Source organism: Balearica regulorum, chromosome 27 (assembly GCF_011004875.1).
Source record: "Balearica regulorum gibbericeps isolate bBalReg1 chromosome 27, bBalReg1.pri, whole genome shotgun sequence".
NCBI lineage: Eukaryota > Metazoa > Chordata > Aves > Gruiformes > Gruidae > Balearica > Balearica regulorum.
The window spans coordinates 3198172-3222630 of record NC_046210.1 but is presented as its reverse complement, the minus strand read 5'-3'; the positions used below and the strand labels follow the sequence as shown (position 1 = coordinate 3222630).

The window sequence follows — 24459 nt, the reverse complement described above, 5'->3', positions numbered from 1 at the left end:
TCATGTTGTTCAACACCTTCCATATTTAATTTATTTAGATATTCTCTACATTAAAGTATTCTCATGCCAACACTTCCAACCTCCCATCCCTACCTCAAGAAAAATAGACTTGACACAGCTTTAGGGTGGAATGCACTGGAATAAAGTTGCTATTGCATCCAAGTTACAGAGAACACCGAACAAACTATAGAAAGAACTGCACATAGGAGACGTCAGGGAAAGCTGGAATTAGTACACTATCATTCGAGTCATGTTAGCACCTTCCTAGACAAGCACCGAAGGCGTTTAGAGAGGTGCAACATGCTTTGGTTAGCGAGACCAGAGCTTAGACTACATTAAGCCTGGAAAAAAGCAAGAAAGCCTGCCAGCACTGGGCTTGGAGCCTCATCTGAACCAATCTTAAAAAAAACCTAACACTGAATTGACTAGCCAAGTTTGCAGTGTTTGGGAATGCTGAGCTCTCCTGGCTAGCCAAATCTGTGCCTGGAGTGCAAACCACAACAGTTTCAAACACGACTCTGGACCCAGTGCTGCCTGGAGCATGCTTTATAACAGAATTCAAAATATCCATTCACACTTTCAGTTGCTTTCTCCTGTTGCATCATTTAGTACATGACACACTTTAAAGCTGATCTCCCACCAGTACAACTGTGTCAGGTGTAAGAGTGGTTTTTTCATATCTCAGAATCCCCTTCAGTAGCAGCACAAAACCTTGAATTGCCTATTGTTTTGCCCATTGGGACACTACTGATTTCAGAACACTTTAGCTGCTGTTTTCCATCTCTGGCATTTCCAGAATTCAAAGAAAAAAGAAGGGTAAGTAGGGAACTTACTCTGCAAACTTCAATTTGAAACCTTTAATTCAGTAATTAAGCCTTATCATGCTACCTGAAGGTAGCAACCCACTGGCCTGTGAGCTCAGAAAAGACCCTTTGCTAGTGGAAAAGCACATACTAGTGTCCTCTGTTCAGGCATACCTTCAAGAATCTTAAGCCACAGTTGAAAACTCGGTGACTTGCATTTTTCAGAAAGGTATGTTGTGCACCACGCTTACCGCATATTAGCCCGGTCTTCAGGCACAACAGCAGGACAGCAGAGTGCCATCTGTTCTACCAGCAGCACGGCAACTGCGTATGATCAGATCGAGCAGATGCTTTGGACAAAGGAAGTCGCATTTGCTCTCTTATGTTTTCAAAACCACGTGCTCCTGGTTCAAAAGTAAAGATTTGTAATTTCTGGTAAACCTCAGACATTCCCTTGAAATGTCTACAAAAGGTCCAGTTCAAGAAAACCAAGCTTCATGATAGCTATTGCACATTTGTAAGAGCTGGCCTAAATATTTTCCTGAAGATCCAGGCTTTGGAAGAAAGGATATTTTAAAAACTGGTATCAGTGTATATTGGAACACTGGCACAAAAAGTCACCTATTCTTGGTTTTAATCATAAGGGCGACAAGTAAACACCAACACATGAAAAAAGAAAACAAACAGCATTTCACAGAGCAATGAGTTAGAGATGAAGCTGTGGCTAGTGTTTTGCAGTCGAATCTCGAGGATAGAATTCAGCCAGTGTTGTCTGAGGAATTCTCTTCAACATCTCCTTGGGGAAGATTCGCAAAAGCTGCCATCCAATGTCCAAGGTCTCGTAAACAGTGCGATTTTCATAAGGACCTGCAGAAAGCAGCCACAGACTGAAATATGGGGCAGAAAAGTGTCTCACCACCAGGCAGACCTGAGAACAAGCCCTTCTAGGTGTTATTGCATACTGTGACATTCTTAAACGCTTACCCTGAGCAATGAAGTTCTTCTCAAACTTCTGCAGAAACTCCAGATAAAGAAGATCATCTGAGGTAAGAGCTTCCTCACCAACTACAGCTTTCATAGCCTGTACATCCTTTCCGATAGCATAGCAGGCATACTAGAAGGGATAGAAACAGAAGTGGTTTTACCTCGATCATCCATGTAATGATTTCTCTTTGAACTCAAAGGGTCTCACTAAACACTCGGCAATGCTTTAAAGCAGCCTCAGGAGCATTCTGAATTGCAACTGTTTCGCATGCCCTGTAGAGGCTGTTTAGTGAAAGCTGCATTTGAAATATGCCTCTGCTTCTCTGAAGGGGTTTTTACCTACCAGTTGGTTGGATACATCTGCATGATCCTTCCTGGTCATGCCCTCTCCAATAGCCGACTTCATCAGTCGAGACAAGGAAGGCAAGACATTAATAGGTGGGTAAATCTGGAGGAAAGAGACATCCAAGAATTTCAACATTAATACCTCAGGAAGTACAGAGTAATCTTAAATACGTTCTAACCAGTGTTGTACACACCTGTCTGTTATACAGCTGCCTGTCCACGTAGATTTGTCCCTCGGTGATGTATCCAGTCAAGTCAGGGATAGGATGAGTAATATCTGGGGGAAAAAGTGGTTTGACAGTTTCCAGACCTTTTATATCTGTTCTAGCACTGATGCAACTGCTTTCTGCAGTTAAATGAGTTCTAGAGTAAAAAACCATCAGTTGGTACCTCCATATATCACTAAGTGCTCTCATGCAAGGATTAGAGCTGTAAGCACTCCTGACAGAGGGCTGGAGAACAGTCCTGAAGTCAGAAGTAGGCAGAGCATTTCTATTAGCAATACAGACAGAGAAGGCAGCCAAGAACTGCAATACCCTAATGGAAACCTAAAGGCCACAGGACTGTATCATGCTGTGTGTTCAAAATAAGGCAGCTTGCTCTAAAAGAGTCCTTTAAAGTGCCAGTTATTAAAAACACTTGACAACAACTCACCATCATTGGGCATGGTAAGAATAGGAATCTGAGTAATGGACCCATTTCTGCCTTCCACACGCCCAGCACGCTCGTATATAGTAGCCAAGTCAGTGTACATGTAACCTGGGAAGCCACGGCGGCCAGGCACTTCCTCTCTGGCTGCTGAAACCTGAGGCAATCCAGAAAAATGTTTCCAAGAAGTCAGATCACTCACTCAGACCCGCTGTCTCCCCTAATTAAGCTACCCTAGCGACCTGAAGTACCTCTTCCCACAGGCAATACCAAGATACAGCCACATAAACCTCTGTTAAGAGAGGTATGTCACCACAACCATGTAGGCGAAGACAAGACGCCAAGGCAAATCAGAAGCTATAGTATCAACCTGCTGGATGCTGCTAGTCACATAAGTTTAGTTATCACAGAAGCAATAATTTTGACTGCTGAACACAATCCTAGACAATCAGTGAATAACTAAAAGTCTCACTGGCTATTCAAGAACATTGTAATGAATACTAACTGTAACAGCTTGAGCAGAAGTTTACATTCCCACTTTAAACCATGAACCCTTTCTGCCCACACCCAGCATGAGAGTTCATGAGTGCTCACCTCTCGCAGAGCTTCAGCATAGGAGCTCATATCCGTCAGAATGACCAACACATGCTTCTCACACTGATATGCCAAGAACTCTGCTGTTGTGAGCGCCAGACGAGGCGTGATAATGCGTTCAATGCTGAAATAGAATGGTATGGCATTATTTATGACAAGTGCTTTAAGGCTGCAAAGTAACAGGTTGAAGTTACAAATACTTTAAAACCCTCTGGAAGTCTGCTACATGCACCAACTGGAGTACCAGCATTTCACATTCAACTTTGCTGCAAAATGTCAGCCGGGGTGACATCTGGCAGGACACCAATGAGGCTTCAGCTTCCAGTTTACCTGTTCTTCTCAGCCTTTTCCCCAACCACCACAGTGTAACTACTTACGTTGGATCATTGGCCAAATTCAGGAACAGACACACATTGTCCATGGATCCATTTTCCTCAAAGTCCGATTTGAAGAACCGAGCAGTTTCCATGTTCACCTAAAAATCACAATATTGAAGGCATCAGTTCCAGACCAGATTTTAGCATACTACATTTCACATGATATCAAGGCCTAAACACCACATTAATAATCCATAAACTACGCTCACTGTATCGTGAAGACTCCCCTGCATTCCTAGAATGAGTTATTTCCAGAATTCCAGGCTAGAAATTCTAAGTTTAACATACTTTATCCTGATCAGACACACTTTGTTACAGTACTTCTGGCCGTTTGGGTTTTTCAACCATTCAGCCAGCCAATTTAGCACTGTTTAGTTATATACTTAAGACTTACTTAGTATACTTTCAAACAAGTAATGTTCAGCTACTCTCAGCATTGGCTTACTTATTACTCAAGCATCATTCTCCTCCAATAATACTGACTTACACCCATAGCAGCAAACACAATGGCAAAGTTTTCCTCACTGTAGTCCATCACATCTTTGGATTTTTTCACCAAGCCAGCTTGGCGACATATCTGAGCTGCAATCTAGGGAGAAAAAAATGTTTCAGTCCACCTGTATATTTGATGCTATTGCACAGACCAGATTTTAACTTAGTTTACTTTTTAACCCCAGTGAAACGCAAGCCACTAACTGTTTAGAGAGTAGCTTTGAGTACTCACATCATTGTGGGGCAAGCCAGCAGCTGAGAATATGGGGATTTTCTGCCCCCTGGCAATACTGTTCATACCATCTATAGCAGAAATGCCAGTCTGAATCATTTCTTCAGGATAGATACGACACTGGGGATTGATTGGCTGGCCTGTTATATTTTTAAGACAACACATGTTATTCCATGTACATGTCTGAAGCTTGCTCAAACTATCACTGACCTTGAGCACTGATCTAAGGCTCATGTCAAAAGGTGCAAACCCCACCGTTAGACCTATAAATCTTCAGTTGCTCCTGGTCAAACCTGAGCCTTCTGTAGATCCCAAAACTTTGGCATTCTATGGTCACATAAATAGAAAGAGTGCTTTCACAAAAAGCCTGTCAGGTTATTAGCTTTTTATCTTTGGAGGCTGTACAGTTAAGATAGTCTACAAATACTTCAAAGAAGAGCTTCCAAGCATTACTGAAAACAGTTATTTTCTGCTGCCCCATCGTCCTGCACTTGTGTAAATCTGATTTGAGTTTGATGCCACACACATACTTAAAAATAAGATTAAACTCCACCTAACAGCTAGGTCCTATGCTCAAAACCAAAACTACAGCAATATTCAGAAGTCAGAAACAGATTTGTCTAATTCCATACCAGAAATGGATTTAGAACATACCCATTATGTCAAGGAAATCTTCAGCCAAAACAATGGGGCCTCTGTCTATAGGTTTTCCAGATCCATTAAATACTCTGCCTACCAGAAACAGCAATAAAATTGTAAGTTACTGTGACAATAAGTTAGTGTGTGATAAGTCTGTTCATTCTTTAAAGCAAGATGCAAGTACTTACCAAGCATATCCTCAGAGACGGGGGTTCGAAGAATATCCCCAGTAAACTCACAAGATGTTTTCTTAGCATCAATACCTGAAGTTCCTTCAAATACCTGTAAATGTAGCAGAGGAAAAAAACCACAGAAGAAAGGAGTAAGTATTGTGTTTTACAAAATAACACACTAGAACACTGCTTCACAGCTTGAGAACTTCATCAGCCACAGGGCAGAAAAGCAAGGCAGTCCTCTACCAACAAAGGATTTCAAGAGCAGCTTGCTAGTACAAAACATCACATAAAAACCTACTTTAAACAGAATTCATTAGGTGTATCAGCAGCAACCAAACCCAGTGCTATTCCTTTGATCTTGGGTATTTCCCTTTGCCAACAGGGTAAAGTTCTTCAGATAAGAAGAATGAATATTAACAAGAAACAGCTGCTTAGATGAAATACCTGCATCCACATAGCATAGGAGTTGATCTTGAATCTCATACTGTACAAATACAGTACAATTCCTTTAATCTACCAGGAGGTGGAACTAAAAAGGTCACTGTACTCCAGTTTTCAATTTTGTAAAATTATTCATGCCACTTGCACTTGGAATAAGCAGGTGATTTTTTTTTAATTTACAGTACCAAAAGAACATATCACAAGATAGATCTGGCATGGCTCCTGCTGATTAATAAAATACTTTTCTGTTGCAACAAGAGACACTCCTGTCCCTAATCGTACCTGAACTACAGCTTTGGAGCCACTGACTTCCAGAACCTGCCCACTTCTTCTTGTGCCATCAGGAAGAGTCAAGTGGACAATCTCTGCATACCTAGGAAACTGAAGATGAGCAAGAAAAATGGTAGAAAACATTAAAATGCAGAAGAACAGTCATGAAATAAAAGTTATCAGCTTCAAGCAAGCTTAAGCTTAGCACCTACTCTATTTTTAAAACTAATTTTATCATCAGAACAAAACACATTCTCAGACAATTAACATTTATCAAGCTAAAGCCATTTTTACAGGGACTCCACAACATTTGCTCAGAGTTGCAGGCTGCAGAAAGACCTGGCAGAACCTGTTCTAAAACCCCCAGTAATCTTCACATACTAACAGCCAGCCACAGCGCAGTGTTCGACAAGAATAAAAAGCTGGCTTTTGCCTGTACATAGCATCAGTTGCTTGCCTCCAACAGTAACTTGCCAGTGATTGAAAACAAACCAAAACTGTTTACACTTCCCTTTTACAGAGCAGTTACACTTTGGTAACAAAAGGTCAAGAACAAAGTGAATAGGGATCTTTCTGCCTTCCAGTTTACATAACATTTGGGGGGGAATTTTGGTAAAACTGAAACACTGTTTTCTTTGCTTTCCCCCAGCAGTCTCAACTACTCTCCCTTTCTTCCAGGAGATCGAGAACTCTCCTTAGCTTTACAGCAATTTGTGCATTCTCACTTATCACAGCAGTCAGAAATGTATCCTGTATTAAAATTGCTCAGTGGACCCATGAATGTCACAGCAGTCTGGATTTAACCTGTCACAGCTTTTCTCAAACTCTCCCTCAAAAAGCTTCATTCATTAATAATCTGAATCTTTACCTTAACTTGATCCAAGATAACCAGGGGACCATTCACACCCGATACAGTTTTATAAGCTGAAAGAAAGCAAGCCGCAAGTCAGGTCCTTCCTCAGAACAACAGAAATATCCTACATAAAGTTTTCCACGTTTCATTCCTATCGCCAGTCTCAGGTTTGCATATTTTGGGCACAGCTCTGTATCACTTATGTTTATTATAAACTCCACAAGAAGAATTGGGTACTGAATTATGTGACCAGCATCTTTTGCTGCTACTTGCAAAGCACCTGAGGTAAGATTGCAATATATGATATTGCCATTTTCTTGTCTGTCACAGAAACTCACTGCCAGTCGATATCCAGGGGTAATCTGAAAGCCACCAAAACCACCAATAGAATGTAGAGTTGACATTTTAAGCTAAGAAAAATAGACAGTTGCAAGACCTTTAAAAGCAGGCATAACAACAACCGTAATTTGTGATAAAGAAGTAATCATGGGCGCCACTGCAATTTATGCCCAACAAATGGTAAGACAGCCTTAATATCAATACTCAACTTCAAGGCTTTTTTTTTTTAAAAAAAAACCACAGAAAGTGTCCTGCTCCATGACACTGAAACAGCCTGCGTGAAAGCCTGGACTTAGCAAAACAAGCAGATCTCATGCTCAAGAGCTGATCAACAGAACTTCTACAGTAAGTTATGGTTTTTGGCACACTGGTGAAAGGAAACCTTATACTACCTTTCCTGTCTCCTGATAAAAGGTATAGTGTAAAAGGTTGAATTTCACCTTAGCCAAACTCCTCCTCCTCTTGGGTTATCCTGGCTTACTTAAGGACTGACACCTGATAGAAGGCCACACCTAGCCAACTCACCAGAAGGCTCATGTCTTAAACAGCAGCAGCTCAAGTATTAGCACTACATACAACTCTGAGGTACCAAGTGCCCAGAATTCATCACTATCAGCCCAGGAGAACAGCTGTGACAGCATAGCAAACTGTCCTCCGGCACTGCTCTAAGGACACACTAGTTTCCCAGTAAAGCCCAGCATCACTTGAGCCACAAATAAAAGTAACATTGAGTCAAAGCTTTATCAGGGTCACAAGGAGCAGTGACCAAGAGTGACTGTTAATCACTTGTCCCTGGGAGGGAAAAATGAGCAAGTGGAGCCATTTGCAGAACAGCAGACACACCAGCACTCATTCTTGGTCATGCTACAGAGGAGACAGGCACTCATGGTACCAGGAAAGATCATAAATTCCACCAGCACCAGGCCACAGGGAATCATCAGGCTTAGACACTACAGTCTGCGCAGTCTGGCACACTTACCATGTGTTGTCTAGACCGTCAACAATGCGGTGTTAACACATAAGCAAACTGTTTGAACTGTTGCAATGCAATCTCTTAAATGGCAATAATCAAAACTGGATTAGATAAGGTTTGAGGGTCACTGGATGTGCAAGAAGGTCTAAGGCTGGAACTCCTATTTCTCAGTTTTTACTCTTGTGAAAATTCTGCTAAACACCCTGAGACACAATGTGTCCCTAAATTAGTCTTAATCAACAGCACAAGCTGGGTTGCTCCTTTCCCCTGAGCAAGACAGACAGACATCAGACAGACATTACACTATGAAGAGGGCTCTGCTTAGACTGCAAGTGCTTGCACCCACTGTCCGTAAGAAATGGAAAAACATTCTCTTGAGCAAAGCATTTAATCTCATGACTGTCTCATGAGCACTTCCTCCTCAGTCAACAGGAAAGGTCTTAACTCCTCGCTTTGTCCACATGAAAATATTTCCTTGACATCACTCAGCATCAATTCCCCTTGAGAGCAGCCCGCTACTGACTCAAAATTCCTGTTTCCAATAAGATCAACCAGTTCTGTGACAAACTAAAAGCAACCAAAATGTCTTTCATACCCAGCTTGCAGGCACTGTCAGTTTGGGCAAAAGCCAAAATCTACATGGCAAACCAGGAATTGAATAAGAAGTCACCTTGGCTCCAACCTTAGCAGAAGGCTCCACTCCAGAGTAAAGCAGAGCAGATGACACGGGGGAGCAGGACTGGTAATGATCAATTTGGCTTTCAAACCAGAGTGACATTTTTCAAAGAAACCATTGCAGAGAAGCTCCCTGGCTACCACCTTGTAGCTACTCACACTATTTAGGTGGACAGGTGAACTCACTCATGTAATTACTACCCAGATCAAAAAGATGGCCAGAATAAATGCACCTTCAAACAACTTTGACTTTCGCCCTACTACATTGCAATAAAGGGTTTTTTCAAGACGATTGCATTTCCCCTTTTCCATCAGATTTCTCAACTTCATTTTAAAGGAACAGAATCCACACCACCCCCCACAATTTACAGTCATTTTCTGCTACAAACGCAAGGTTTTTCACGAAGGACACCAAAGTGGCCTACACTACCCAGTGGGCAGCAGGCTCGTGGTTCCAGCGTTGTGACTAACTCAGCGTTCAGACGGGACAGAGCCGGGACAAGCCCCACTGCAGCACCCGGGGCACACCGGCCTGCAGCCCCCCCCCCCAGAAACCAGCCGAAGGAGCGCCGGGGCTCGGGGCAGGCCGGCTCTGCCGCAAGGAGCGGCCCAGAGCTGCCGGCCTCTCCCGCCCGCCGCCACCGGAGCTGCGGGGCGGCCCGGCCTGCGTGAGGCCCAACTTGGCGTCCGCCCCCGGGCCGGGCCCACCCTCCGCAGCGCCTCAGGGAAGCCCTCCCGCCACCCGCCCCGAGCCCCGCACTCACTGAGGCGCGGCTGTGAGAGGTAGTCGCGGGTGAGAGCCGCCACCTGCTCCCGCGGCCCGCCGGGCCCGGCGCCGTTCACCAGCCCGCGCACCGCCCGCACCGCCGCCATCTTCTCCACCGCCGCGGCCCCGCGGCCCGCCGCGCATGCGCTGATATAGCGCCGCCGCGCAGGGCCCCGCCCACCGGGAGCGCCCCGGCACCGGGCGGGGGAGCGGCGGGAGCTGGCCGGGGTGCTGGGGGGGGCGGGCAGGGCGCTGGGCAGGGACGGGGCGGGGGGACAAGGGGGGAAAGGAGGAAAGGAGAGACGGAAAGAGAAGGAGAAGGAGAAAAGGGGAAAAGGAGAAGGGGGAAGGGGGAAAGGAGAAGGGGGAAGGGGGAAAGGAGAAGGGGGAAGGGGGGAAGGGAAAAGAAAAGAGAAGAAAAAGAAAAGGAAAGGTAAAAAGATAAAAAGAAAAAGAAAAATAGAAAAAATAAGAAAAATGGGAAAAGGAAAAAGGGGCAGAAAGAAAAAAGAATGAAAGAAAGAGAAAAAAGGAGAAAGAAAAAAGAAAAAAGGAGAAAGAAAGAGAAGAAAAAAGGAGAAAAAGAAAGAGAAAGAAAGAGAAAGAGAGAAAGAGAGAAAGAGAGAAAGAGAGAAAGAGAAAGAGAGAAAGGGAGAAAGAAAGAAGGAAAGAAAGAGAGAAAGAAAGAGAGAAAGAAAGGAAGGAAGGAAAGCTAATTCACTAATGGATGGCCAGAAGGGCTAAATGCCTGAGAGGACACAAAAAGGAGTAATTCTGCTGTAAAAGGACAGCAGAGTCCTGCCCCCCCCCCCCCCACCCCCCCCAGGTGTCCCCAGCCCTGGCCAGGGGTGCGAGGGGCATCTGGGACCCTCTCTGCCCCCTGCCCCGGCTCGGCGGTGCTCCGGTGGTGCGGTTTGCTGTCCTGACACCTCAGCCAGCTTTTCACGGTTCTGCTTCAATCTCAACCAGCGCTTTGATCTCAGAGCGCAGCAGTAGCTGCTTCGGGCAGGCAGGAGATCAGAAATAAAGTACGAACTGGCAACGAGACAGGACTGTTGATGGGAACACCCCGCTTGCACCGATGCCACATACTCAATCAAGGGCTGACTGGTACAGCCGTTTAAAGGACAGAACCAGAGCTGACTTATCCCCTAAACCTTTAATTTAATAAAAAAAAAGATAGCAGGTTATTTGTAAACACCTTTTTCCAGAAAACCATTAGTCTGCCAACCTTCTACTTCCTTACGGGTTATGTCTCTCTTCATACATACAAAATTTTAATAGTTGCTGTTTGTTCTCCTCCCAGCTTACCAGTGAGATAGAATTATTTGATGTTATAAACCAGTATTCTGTCTCCTTTACTTTAAAACAAGAATATTGGCAATTCTGTGCTTGGTTGGAGGAGCAACGAAGTACCAGGAACTGGTAAGACTGATGGAAAAAACCTAAACAATCGCACGAGAAAGTGTTTGGCTAAGGAGAGAGCAAACACAATAAATAATCCCCAGACGAAGGGACAATGCCGTCGAGTGGATTAAACACAAAAGTGGAAGGCTTTGGCCGGGTTTCAGCTCTCCTTTTAACGCAATGTGACCTCGAGCACGTTACCGAGCTCTCCGGTTTGTTAATGGTCGAAAGGACTTAAGAAAACACAAACCAGCGGGACCCGCTAAATGGCAGCCTCAAGGGTTATTCAACCCTCTCCGCTTTGCAAACTGCTTCCACCTGCATTCAAAGCCTGGCTAAAAGGTGGCTCCGGGGATCCAAACTCCAATTGCTGAAAATAAAACTATTTTTATTGAGTTCATAGCGTTTGAGAGGACGATGCAAACAGGAGAGCACGAGGCAACAGGCAGCGGCCAACGCCAGCGCGGCGGTTCCAGTGCTGGGTAACAGAAACCTTCTGGTGAAGGAAATAGCAGCAAAAAGTGATTTTTAAAGAAAAGCATGGGTTTTATGGGTGCCCGGTCCAATCTGCGTTTACGCCGTGGTGCTCACCCGACCCCGAGCTGGCGGTGTTACAGCTGTAAGTCATTTGTCTCGCGCTGGTTTGTAAAATGCTGCTTTGTGCTGGTAGGCAGGAGCCCTGGCTGCGCAGAGGATGTGTTTCACTGCACCTCCCCGGGAGCCAGCAGCAGAGAGCAATCTCGCCGAGCGAAGCCTGCTGTCGGCTGAATACACCCGAATTGCAATCAGCCTGCGGAGCCGGTGTGAGGTCTGCTATCGGCAATTTTTCAGGCCCACATCCTATGCTGGGTCACGAGACAGCCCATAAATTCTCTTATACTTCTCATTACATCAGAAATATTCACTGTACTTTACTACCTCAGTCTGGCCAGGAAGAAAATTGTAGTCATCTTTTTTTCCATAGGGTTATTGAAAGAAAAATTCATGGCAAAAATTTATAATGGTTAAAAAAAAAAAAATCTCAAAGAGAACTGCCTGGAAAAATCTGACAGACACACGGAAATGCTTCCAAAGCACATCTGAGTAAACTTTCCCATCACCTCTGCAAAACAAGGGATGCGACATTGCAATCTCCTTCGGCTGCGAGATGGTGTCCTGACCTTGGGGCCTACAAGAGGAGAAGAAGAAGAAGAAGAAGAAGAAGAAGAAGACGGCAACGACGACGATAATAATAACAACAACAACAATAATAATAAGAAAATAATAATAACAACAACAATAATAATAATAACAGCAACAATAATAACAACTGTCTCCACAGGCCCCTCCTCACCTGAAGGAGAATCTGAATTCTTTTCTATCCAGAGCCCAAGGTAGAGCTGAGCAATTCTAAGCTCCCTCAGTAGATGGTAGTGCTGTACTGCTCATCCTCTGCCTGCTCCGCACATAGAAAGTAATTTCCAGGCCCAGCCATTCATGAAACATATTTAAAGGCTTCAACTTCTGCTCTAATGCACACCCAGGGAATTCCTTGGTAGAATGTACTCATCTCATGTTATTGGCAATAGTTTTTGGCCATGCAGAAGCCAGATAAATGGCCCCGATGGCAGATTTACGCACCAACAGAGAAAAGGTGAATATGTTTAGGATTTATTTTCTTTCTCTGCGGTAAATCTCTGTATCCTGAATGAATGATGGTATCAGTTTTCGTTTAAAAAAGAAATCACACAGCAAAGTGTCAAAAGTTTAAGAAAACAGAAATGATGGAAGAAAAGAGATCACATTGGAAACAGCATTTGCAGTAACTCATCCATGCATGGATATATTTTTACATCCAGCTTTGCTTATGAGAAACCAGCCTTGTTAGTCCAAGAAATATCTCCTTGTCCCTGGAGATCAAGCAGACAGCGTAACAGCATCGGGAAAGGCTGTGGACGGGCACCCCACTGTCGGCATCCTCCCGTGGGGAGGAGGCAGGGGCAGAACTCAGATGTGGAGGGACCACAACCTGCTGATACCCAGGGGAGAGGCGAGATTCCCCCATGCCTCTTGGAAATCATGGGCCGGATCAGCGCATTCTGGCCTTGAAAATACTTCCATCCACTATAAATGCTTATCATCGCTATTATAATTTTGGAAATCCCGAAAAGCTGATCTATGTCGTGGACTAGGCAAAGACCCTTGTCAGCATCCTATGGACCAGCCCACAGCCTGAAACTCAGTGACCGAAATATTTCTCTTTTCCTTTTGAGGAAGAGCTTTCTTTCAGTTTATTTTCCTTCTAATGCTAATGTACCACATCCCACGGGAGAAGCAGCGATGCCGGTACCGCCTGCTATGGGGACCGCAGGACCTGCAGCTCCTCTCCCTCCCGTTGCAGGCTGCAAAGTGATGCAGATCTCCCCGCAAAGCCTCCCCGCAGACCCTTCAGCCAAAGCCCCCAGCTCCTGCCTTTTCGGCTCTCTGTCCTGCAGAAGCCTCTCCCAGCCGCACAGCGAGTCCTTCCCCTGATGCTTCTCCTTCACCACGTGCCCGGTGCACGCAGTGACACGCGCGCGTCAGCCCACGCGCCGGCACCTGCTGCCAACATCCGCGGGACACGTACGGTCCATGACGATGCACAAACACGCGCAGAGGGAGCAGGGAAGAGTGACCGATGCGATGTCCCTCTTTCATCAAATTGTGCTCCCTGACCTTTGGAGTTAACCAAAAATCCCTGGGGTGCTGCAGGTCTGTTTGGTGAAATCTGCCTGGTTTTACCCCGGGATGTGGAACATGGAGTCAGAGTTGGAATGAGGGCAGCCGCACCAAGGACCGGCAGCTTCAGGCAGTGAGAGAACAGCCATCAGTCACTGGACAGCAGCCCAAGACCTGGACTATTATGTATTTTCTAAATGCATTTCCCAGGGCCATTTAACGATGCCAGCCTCACCTCCCAGTGACGAACCTGTTCGCTGCCACTCGTAGCTACGGGGCAGAGCAGGTTTCCCCCACGGAGGAGAGGGCTGTGCGGTCCCAGGGCCGCGTGCTCAGACCCAGGCAAGAGTTAAGGTGCTCGGAGAGTGGTAAGCGTTGATGAAAGCCGGGAGAGCGGGTGCCTCCGCTGCAGATAAACACTCCCGCCTCTCTCCTCCCCGTCCCCCTCAGCCCACCCCGTCATCCTGCTCTGACGCAGAGGGAGCTGCAGGGCTGAACGAAACTTGTTTGAGGTTCCAATTAAATCTCCACGGAAGAGGGATGCTCATATCCTCTTCTGATAAAAGGTGACCATAAATCCCGCGGGAGCGGCCGCTGCAGACCACTCCACCTCCCGCAGCAGCAGCCGGCTCCTCGCACCAAGATGGGCTCCAGGGTAAGAGTTCATTTTCCTCTGCTCCACACAACAGGTTTGCATCGAGAAGGGGACAGGGTTTGTGGCTTGAGACGTAAGCGCTACATTAGTCTACATGTCTTTATTGTCTATGCTTCCTTACTCGCTCTAATTTTTTTATATATATATATATATCTTCTCTTACATTAATTCTATTATTTGGTCCTTGCTACTACTTGGAAGTACAGTGAGAAACCATCCCTGTTTCCCAACTAGGTGACTTGTGTGGCACTCATATTTGATGATAGTGGTTTTGGACGGTTTGCTTTTTTTAATTAAAAATTGATAAATACCATTGGCTGGGATTTCAGGAAACCACAGGAGTATTGGAAAGAGTGATAGTTCGGACTCAGCTCCATCCATTTTGCCACTTAGTCTCTGAAGTGCCTCCAAGCTATAAGAACGTAAATGGCTAATTGTTTGGTTGGTTTAGTGCAAATTTCTGATTGATATTTTCAGTGTGACCGAGCAAGCAATCTTCTCTCAGTCCCTCTGAAGCTCTGATCTTAATCACCCATGTTAGGCTTTTAAGTCCTGTATCTTGCCATGACATTTCAATTAGGTCAAATGAAAAGACATGTAAGGTAAATGAATTTCCTTTGAGACCTAATTTAATCTCCAAAGAACAAACACGGAATAAAAGATGTAGAGATTACCACAGATAAGCTACCGGCTTGATCTGCGCTTTGAGCCTTTGGAAGAAGACTTAAACGATGCCTTGAAGCGGGTACAAGATGTCTCAGGAGAATGGAAATGGATTGGAGCGTGCTCCATCTGCAGCTTTAAATGCAAGCTTGATAAAACCATGGTCTTTGATAGCAAAGCTGGTGGTCCCAGTGCCTAGGGAAGAGCACCCAGCTCTTGGAGGGCACAGACACAGAGTGACCTCAGGAGTTGCCTTCCCAAGGGAGAAGCCACGAGCTGCGGGAGGTTGTAACCTGGACTGTTTTCTTTAAAGGTTAGAGGAGACCTTCAGCCCTGAGGAGCAGGAGCCAGCTGGACCCAAGCTGTGAGCTCCAGGCTCTCGGCCATGTCCCCGGCCGCCCCGCGGGTGCCCTGGCGCTGGCTGGCAACGGGCAGGGCGTCGCGGAGACTGGTGCTGGTGGTGGTGTTCGTCGCGCTGCTGCTGGACAACATGCTGCTGACGGTCGTGGGTAGGGTGCGGGGCTCTCACTGTGCTCCTCGGGTGCTGCCTGGGGGTTTCGGCTCTTCGGTCGGTCTCCGGATGATGCTGGCAGGGTCTTTGCACCGTGGGGAGGGCTGGGTGCTGGGACCTTGCAGGACACCGACATCTAGCCAGCACCATTCAGTTGAGCTGCATGCCGAGCCAGAAAACAGAGTAAAATCACTAACTAATCCCTTCCCTGGCTTTTCTTCTAGTACCGATCGTTCCCACCTTCCTTTATATAACAGAATACGAAGGCACCAACCGATCTCTTGCCCCAGCCCAGACTGAGCCAGCTCCACCAGCCTTGAAGGCTCCTCCTTTCTCCTCCGTGTTCTCCTATTTTGATAACACCACACTGACTGCCTCGGGCTCCACCAGTGCCGCGGAGCTGGTGAACGGGACGGAGAGCAGCCACCCGCCACAGCCCCCCGCCAGCAGCCCCCCATCACCGAGCGGCTGCCCGGAGGGCGAGGAGTTCCTCGCCAAGGAAAACATCCGCGTAGGGCTGCTGTTTGCCTCCAAGGCTCTCGTACAGCTGGTGGTCAACCCCTCCGTAGGTCTCCTGACCAACAGGTAGGTCAGAGACCGGGGTTTGTACCGGGGTGTAGCCCTTCGGGGACAGGCAGCTCCTGCCTGTTCATGAAATCACCATTAGCTGAGCAGTACAGGTCTGTGCTCACATGTGCAGCCACTGCAATCGCGGGATTACAGGAACCGGTGGGTAGAATAGCAAGGGGGAGAATATATGCATCAAAATAAGCATGAATTTTATCTTTTCTAAAAGCCTACAAAGGGCTTGCAAGTTTATATTACAACATGAGCCTCACTAATGCTCTCCTCAGGTGTGGACAGATGCTATTTAATACCAGTAACCATCAAATAAACAAAGATTCCCACCCCGGTATGGATATAATGCTGCTGCTTGGATTTTCTGGCCCTGAGTTTTGCTTTGCCTGTAGCAGACACATGAGGGGTGCTGGGCTCATCTCCACGTGCTCTGGGTGGGCAGATGAGTTGGCAAAACAGAGCCGCGTCTCTGAGTGTGCTTTACAGTATTATCTGGGGGCACTTGGACACTGGACGCTTCCTTGAACAGCACCCACAGGCACATCCACATGTTCGGGAGATGCCCACCAGCCCCTGGAGATGTGTGTGTTAAGGCTGGGCAGCAAGACCCGATCTCATCCCAGAAAGAGGAATCCTCCCTGAGACGGTGCCTCTTTTTTCCCTTTCCAGGATAGGATACCACATCCCCATGTTCATTGGATTCATCATCATGTTCCTCTCCACAGTCAGTGAGTATCGTCCCTCGGTCTGCCCCCCCTATGCAGCAGCACAGGAGAAAACACTTTGGTCTGTGCCTGCACCGCTGTCTCCGTGCAGGGCAAAAGGAGCGAGAGCAGCGGAACTGGTCTCCAAAATCAGTGACAAGAAATGAGGAGTGGCACCCAGCACCCTCCAGCACCCAAAACGGTGCACGCTGAGGCCGCTGTTACCCTCTCAGGGTTTTAACGCTCAGTCCACAGTTCCGCCCGACGCTGTCTCTCTCCTTCCTCCGCAGTGTTTGCTTTCTCGGGCACCTACACCTTGCTGTTCATCGCTCGAGCTCTCCAGGGCATTGGGTCGTCGTTCTCATCAGTTGCAGGTAAATGTTTTAGCTACACCACAGTCTTCTACATCAGCTCCCCTTGCCTGGGTTCAATCAGTTAAATCCCCCCAAAAGCTCAGGCTGCTTGCAGCGAGGAGCCCACCACCACCACGGTACCAGCCAGCCCCACGTGGCCTCCGCGTTCTCTCCACTCCCAGGCTTGGGCATGCTGGCCAGCGTGTACACAGATGACTTCGAGAGGGGCAACGCGATGGGGATCGCTCTTGGAGGCTTGGCCTTGGGTGTGCTGAGTAAGGAAACCTTGCTCCCAGCGGGGATTACATCGAGGGCATCTCCGGAGCCTTGCTGGCCGTCACCTACAGCTTCCACCTGCCCGGCCGTGCCCCCTCCCTGGTGGCGTCCCATGGGCATGGCTGGCCTGTCCCCCTCCCTCCCTCTGCCACTGCCCGCGGGACCCGACACCTTCCCACCGCCTCCACCAAACACCCGCCGGGAGATTCAGAGAAAACCACTGCGGCAGGAGCTGAGCGTTGCTGCCCGGGCGCTGGGGACGGTGGCACTGCCACCACGTGACGCAGCCTTTCCCTTGCAGTCGGGGCACCCTTTGGGAGTGTGATGTACGAATTCGTGGGGAAATCGTCTCCCTTCCTGGTCCTGGCGTTCCTCGCCCTCTTGGATGGAGGTGAGAAGCCAAATGGTTTAATCTGATGAAAAAAATTGAAAAAAAAAAAAAAAGAAAAAAAAGCCCAGGAAAAGATTTAAATGCAGACATTTCAGGGAAAATCTCATAGGGCTTGTGTGAAGGAAGAGGCAGATTAATACAACACGGGTAATATCATCAGCGCTGGTTATTCTGTTATTGCTAAATCATATGTTTTCTACCACCAGATGATTGACATAGCAATATAGTAAGAATTAGTCCCTCATTACTTAATAAGCCCCTTGATTGCTTTAATGGCTTGAATAGCACATTCAGTAAAGCTCTTTGAACTGCGAGTTCTGTGTAAAAGGCACGCTTGTCTGCAGCCTCTTCACCGTGCCATGCAGGAATTAGACTTTGCCAGCGTAAATGGTGATCCTTGTTCTTTCTCCGATAGCTGTATTAGAGGCGCAGGCCACGAGAGCCCCAGCGTAAAACGGCAAAGTTATAGACGGCAGAAACCTGCATTTCTAGTGGGAAGTAGTAAGCTAATTAAATTATAGTCACAGTTACCATCTTTGCCTAGATGGAATGCAAGATGTCTTTAATGCAGCATGTAAGAGCTTTTGGAAAATAAAACGTAGGTCCCATACATACGAAACTTTCTTTTTAATCCTATTCTTTTCCACATCTAAGTCCTGTCGTGCTCTAGCTGTGGCTCCCCAGCAGGCAGCTGGCAGCCTGACAAAGAGCATTTGTGTATTTGACTGCTTCACGGGTTGACAAAACACTTTGAACACCATCCACTTCAGGGAGTTTTGCTGCTCCCTCCCGTGGGAACGGGGCTGGCACCCACCCAGCACCCACCCAGCACCCACCCGGCACCCAGCCCTCCCTCTGCCCGCTTGAACGATGTCCCCAGACAGTTACTGCATCCCTGGGGGCTCTGCCGATGAAAGGGGTCGTGCTGAAGGAAAAGCCAGAGGGGTCGAAGCGGTGCTGTCTCCAGAAGTACGCTAACATCAGGGTTTTCTTCCCAGCTTTGCAGCTGTGCATACTGCAGCCCTCCAAGATCTCCCCGGAGGTGAGTACAGATGTGTGTGCATACGGGAGCCGGTGCCGGGCGGCGTGAAAAGTGGGTGCTGGCTGTCCAGGGAGGAGGGCTGTGCAGGCACCAAGCCGAGGATGAGTGTGAACGCGCGTGCGGCTCGCGGCCGACGTAACCGCCCTTTGCCATCCTGCAGAGCGCCCGGGGCACGCCGGTGTTCACCCTGCTGCGAGACCCCTACATCCTGGTCGCTGCAGGTAAAGGCGGACGTCGGCACGTGCCGCGCTCCCCTGTGCACCTGCGTGTCCTGATTAAAGAGATTGACCGTGCCTGCAGCAGGAGGTGCCTAAACCAGAGCATTCCTCTCCTTTCTGCCTGTCAGGAGCCCTCTGCTTCTCCAACATGGGGGTGGCCATGCTCGAGCCCACCTTGCCCATCTGGATGATGCAAACCATGTGCTCCCCGAAATGGCAGCTGGGTAAGTGTCGCGCTTTGCAGCCTCCACTCCCGAAGAGTTGCTGGATATAGTTCACCTAGAACTGGTCCTACTTTGGCACTGCGAGATGGATTATATCATTCTAAAAAAGAAGAAAACATATATCCTCACCCGCACAGAGCGAGTGATCCCAGGCTGCGTGTTGCTCCAATTTCAGCTGGAAATGTCCTCAGTGGTAGCTATACAATGTGCTTTTCTCTATTATTGAAAAAATTGTATAGAATCAGACTCCCCACAAGAGCAATAACAGTGGAAGAAAGGCTGTTTCGTGCACGGGAAGCCTGTCAGATCCCGTCTTCTGCAGGGCAGATAATGGCATCGTGCTGGGCTGCAACCGTGGCAGCCAGATGGGTTTTGCAGAGGCAGCTCTGAGTAAAACAAGGCCATTTAGGGTCCCAGGCAGGACAGGATGGTACGTACTAATTACCAGCTGCCTAGAAAATGTGATATGGAGATGATAACATCGTCTGTGTTTGCTACAAAGATAAAAGCTAATTGTTATAAAACCCAATTGGCTGAGGAATGACTCGAGGCGTGCCCCAGGCTACACTTAGATCCCAAATTGAATTGCAGCCTGGGAGCAGGAGGGCTGGGAGAGCTCCTAATCGAGTTATCCCCTGGTCAGGCAGGAGCATCCATCTCCATAAAAGCCCACGATACTTCTCCTGAGCAAGTGATTGAGCAAGGGTGGACGAGGGTAAAAGCAGCATCCCAAGACCTCTGGCAGTGGGGCAAAGGGACAGCGGAGCTGCCTGGTGATCACAAGTGTCGTGGGCTGAGAAATGTGCTCAGGGCTGCTCCTGCCACCACCGAACTCAAGGGAACCTTTGAGGTGACTTAGCAGGACCCAGAGGTCAGCAGACATCAAAGAAAACCCCAAATACATTCAGTAGATTTTCAAGTCCTTGAGATTTGAGAGCAGTTTGGATTTAGACACAGTTCAACTGCAAGTCACCCATCTCACAAGCTATTATGAACTCAAGGGGCTTCTTTACTTGCCTGCTTCATTTTGCCCACTCCCATAATTCTGAAAACAATAAAAAAACAAACCACAGAAAAGCTTGGACTAAACTGCAGGATTAACCATGTTCTGTAGCTGTTAAAGACAGGAGAGAAAATTAAACAGTGTGTTTCAACAAGGAAGTTGTCTTAGTGAAATGGAGCTGATCAGTTTTATTTAGAGTCAGCGACAGAGTATATTAAAAATAAACAACTGGTAAATCAGCAAACAGTGCAAATATTTAATTTTGACTACATAATGATCCCTAAGCTTTTTACTTAAGCAGTTATTTTATTCCTCTTTATTTAGTAAGTGAAAAGCAGAAGGGGAGAAAGGCGGAAGAGGAAGAAACTATGACAGGAGAGGACAAGTTTATTAAGGCAGAGGGGACAAAACCCTTCTGAATTTAGCACAAGATCATTTACCCAGATCTTGCAGGTGAATCACTGTGCCCCAGTTTCCCCCCAGCAATAAGCAAATGCACTTCCTGTGCCTCCGTCTTCATGGAGGGACCCCCACCCTTCCACAGGGCACGAGGACCAGAGCGGTGGCAGCAGAGGGCACGGAGAAGCACCACGGCAGGGACAGGATCCCCAGAGCAGGCGCTGGATGTCAGCTTGCCTCGCCTGGCTCACGATATTCCCCAACTGAGAGCAGCAGTTAGTGAAGTGAATATTTTTGCAAATCCCCTGTATTTGCTTGGGGATGACACACGGGGTTTTATTCTCTCTCTCTCTCTCTCAGGGATGGCGTTCCTCCCGGCCAGTATATCCTACCTCATCGGCACCAATCTCTTCGGGATTCTGGCTAACAAAATGGGCCGGTAAGTGGAACGCAAGAGATGTCAGCTCAGCCCAGCCCAGCCCTGCGCTTTCAGCATGAGTTACGCTTGCGGTATTGTGCACACTGAGAACATCCGCCCTCTCCTAACTGCAGCATCGTTGCAGGTGGCTGTGCTCCCTGATCGGCATGGCCGTGGTGGGAATTAGTCTCCTTTGTGTAAGTAGCGCAAGACACTCTCAAGACCTTTCTGTAGAAGAATCAGCAGGGGCGTTGCGGGCGACAACACTGAAACGGGGTTACATGCCCGGCAGTCAGTAGGTGTTCAGTGGTTGCATGCGTGTATAGGCTTCACAGAGCTGTTACACCTCCACACCGCACGCGGCTCTTCTGGCCTCATTCATCTATTTCCTCCCTCTCCTCTCAAAGGTACCTCTGGCCAAAAATATTTACGGGCTGATCGGCCCAAACGGCGGGCTCGGCTTTGCCATAGGTAAGCCGTCGGGGGTCGGGCTGTGCAATGCAGCTCAGACGCGGCTCTCACCGCTGCCCTCGGAGAACGCGATGACTGATCAGGTCCCTCTTGCTTTGGGCAGGAATGGTGGACTCCTCGATGATGCCAATCATGGGTTACCTCGTGGACCTTCGCCACACCTCTGTCTACGGCACTGTCTACGCCATAGCTGATGTCGCCTTCTGCATGGGCTTTGCCATCGGTACAGAGCCTGCAAATCGGCCGCCGTAGATTCACAGACCTCCTCCAAAGCAGAAAGGCACCTTCTGATCTCCGTCATTTCAACCTCTTTTAATTTTGCAGGTCCCTCCACAGGCGGTGCGATTGTCCGAGCTATTGGGTTTCCCTGGCTGATGGTCATCATTGGAGTTATCAACATTGCTTACGCTCCTCTCTGTTGGTACCTGCGCAACCCTCCTGCTAAAGAGGAGAAGATTGTGAGTTTATACGTTATTCCCTTAAAGTATAGGGGACTGATAATCCAGAGGTTTTTGGGGGGATTAGAATAAATTTGCCAAGGATTGCATCTTCCCTTTTGGGCTCTATTCTGCCCTCAAAAAAGGGACAAAAACCTCAGGCGATAAAACCAGAAGAGTTTAGAGCTACGGCTCTTTCCCTAACGCACAGCTTGTATTCCCTGGGCAAAAGTTATTGGCTGATTTGGCTTTGACTTTCTCTAAAAGCGGTAATGCTCCTGTTAACTTCTCAAATTAATCACCAATTTTACTAAAACACGATTTCTTCTCTCCTTTACCCAGGCAATCTTAAGCCAGGAATGCCCCATGCAAACCAAAAGCTACGCCACTCAGAAAACACTGCGAGAGTTCCCTCTTGCAGACGACAGCGACGTGGAGGCAGAAAATGTGGAATAGCAAGTGCAAGGACACGTGCCCTGTTCTGAAGCTCTAGTATATTTACGGGATGTGGATGTAGCAGCACTCAAGAATAACCCTCAAGACCTGCGGACACAGGATGGACACAGGCTGTCTCTCGGCCACGCGATCCACAGCAGCGGGCAGAGAACTGGGATTTGGAGGCTCTATCCGTTCAATTAGGCCCCTCATTTGCCAGTTACCCACGCTCACTGATCTCATCTATAAAAAAATTAAGTTATGAAGATGAGGAGAATCATATCAGCATGTACTGTGGAAGAATATTGTCTTGGGCACAGCCTGCCCGTGCAGTAGGGGACAATATCAACATCTCTCTCAGACGAGTCCAGTGGCATTTGTTAATTCCTTTAAAGTGCTCACTGTTCTTGAAAGAAAAGCACTGGAGAGAATGAAAATTTTATCAGTGGCATCAGCTTAGGGAGGTTTCTTTCTGCAGAATTCTGCTTTAATCTCCATCGTGGAACCTCGCTGTAACAACACTGCCCAAATGTGTCACTGCCAGGCCGTCAATAAACGTGTCACTGTGCTGCTAACATGCTCTTAAGACAATTAAAAAAAAAACCAAGTTCATTGCTGTCTCGGTAGAGCTTTATGTGCTGTGCTATTCCTGTGCTACTTATGGCTGCTTGTGTGTCTCTCCCACCATCCGTTAAATTAATTCATTTATTTGAAGAACTCTAAGAAGTTCAGGTGGCAATAAGGCTGGACACAGTTTCAGAATCTTAAGACGCGAGTTCAGCCAACGAAGCCAGTTAGATCCGTTGTGATTGTACACGACTAACGGAGCATTTTTAACAACCCCTGCCCCTCAGCTGGGATGGGAACGGGCTGTTTGTGACCCCAACCCATCACAATGAGAAGTACAACTGATTGATTTAATTGCCCTTCTGCAATTTGCTAGCCACTAGTTTAGAAAGAGAGCAGCTGCACTGTGACAATAATTAGTGAGTATAATGGTCTGTGAAGTATGGTAAAGTAAAAGAGAGCAAAGAAATAGAGGTACCAGATGATGACATTGTCAGCAAAAATTGCCCGTGATCTCATTTTTTCCTGTGAAATCTCAAACTTCTCTGGTTCCACTGCTGGTAGTTTATGTAAACTCCTGTCTTGAATGAGCAGTTGTGTAACGCACGGCCATTGCACTTGCCAGAAAGAACAGATGATTCACTGCTCCGGAGCCCAAGCAGCACAGCACAGATGCGCTTGCCAGCCGGGAAACAGGAGGATAATAGCAATTCATCGAGATTTGGTACCTTATGACTCATTACCAAAGGTCACAACTGGCCATTGTCAGGCAATCCCACACCCACCGTGGGCCCACTGCCCCTCACTTTGCACACACAAGATGAAATTATATTTCTTAGGCTGACTGGAAGTGACTAATGCTAAGCCCCTTCTTGAAAACCTGTTATTTTTATCTTCCACCTGTTTCCCTGCTTTGCCAAGAATAAAAGGAAAAACGTGTTTGCTTTCTGCGATGGAAGAAAAAAAAAAAAAAGCGAGCCGTTCTATTTGGGGATCTATCCACACCTCCGCAAGTCCCAGTCAAATATTAACTCTAATCCCACCGGCACGCCGGTGGCCGGTTCCTCTGGACCCCCCCCCAGCAGGATGACGAAGGCAGAGGAGCGTTCCCCTCCTGCCAGGTTGGCCCCAGCCAGCCAGCCCCCCGCGCACCTCACCCCGCACCGCGAGCGGGGTCCTTCCTCCGGCGTTGGCACCTCAGACTTTTTAATTACTAAATTACCTGCGGTGCTAATGACGTTGATGGGAGTTTCTCTGCTCTGAGTGAGGAATTAGATCATAATTTTTACATCAAACGACACAATTATTTTACCCAGCGTGCTGAAAAAATAAATAAAAATCATCTAATTCACGAGTGCGTTAGCAGTGACATGGACGGGTACCGCCAGCTCTTCAGCTTGGG

The 24459-nt window shown here is 47.5% G+C and overlaps 2 protein-coding genes and 1 long non-coding RNA gene across 3 annotated transcripts; 1 reads left to right on the top strand and 2 right to left on the bottom strand.

Annotated features, from left to right (window-relative positions):
* Positions 1-5: 5 nt before the first annotated feature.
* ATP6V1B2 (ATPase H+ transporting V1 subunit B2) lies at positions 6-9765 on the bottom strand. The gene is made up of 14 exons (XM_075736717.1): positions 9606-9765; positions 6870-6925; positions 6014-6112; positions 5303-5396; positions 5130-5207; positions 4476-4615; positions 4239-4340; positions 3752-3849; positions 3375-3498; positions 2787-2937; positions 2327-2409; positions 2131-2235; positions 1788-1917; positions 6-1670 (listed from the first exon to the last, which is right to left on the bottom strand). The coding sequence occupies exons 1-14, from the start codon at positions 9712-9714 to the stop codon at positions 1528-1530; spliced, it is 1512 nt and encodes a 503-aa protein (XP_075592832.1). The 5' UTR covers positions 9715-9765; the 3' UTR covers positions 6-1527.
* A 4488-nt stretch (positions 9766-14253) lies between these two features.
* On the top strand, positions 14254-22517 carry SLC18A1 (solute carrier family 18 member A1). The gene is made up of 16 exons (XM_075736594.1): positions 14254-14366; positions 15343-15538; positions 15765-16125; positions 16789-16847; positions 17114-17197; positions 17359-17451; positions 17754-17843; positions 18842-18885; positions 19046-19106; positions 19232-19327; positions 21090-21168; positions 21293-21344; positions 21555-21618; positions 21722-21841; positions 21943-22076; positions 22398-22517. Exons 2-16 carry the CDS (start codon positions 15415-15417, stop codon positions 22509-22511), a joined length of 1575 nt encoding a protein of 524 aa, XP_075592709.1. The 5' UTR covers positions 14254-14366; positions 15343-15414; the 3' UTR covers positions 22512-22517.
* LOC142598316 (uncharacterized) lies at positions 20499-24454 on the bottom strand. Its single transcript, XR_012832581.1, has 2 exons — positions 24280-24454; positions 20499-22059 (listed from the first exon to the last, which is right to left on the bottom strand). It is a non-coding gene; the product is annotated as an uncharacterized LOC142598316 (long non-coding RNA).
* Positions 24455-24459: the final 5 nt, after the last annotated feature.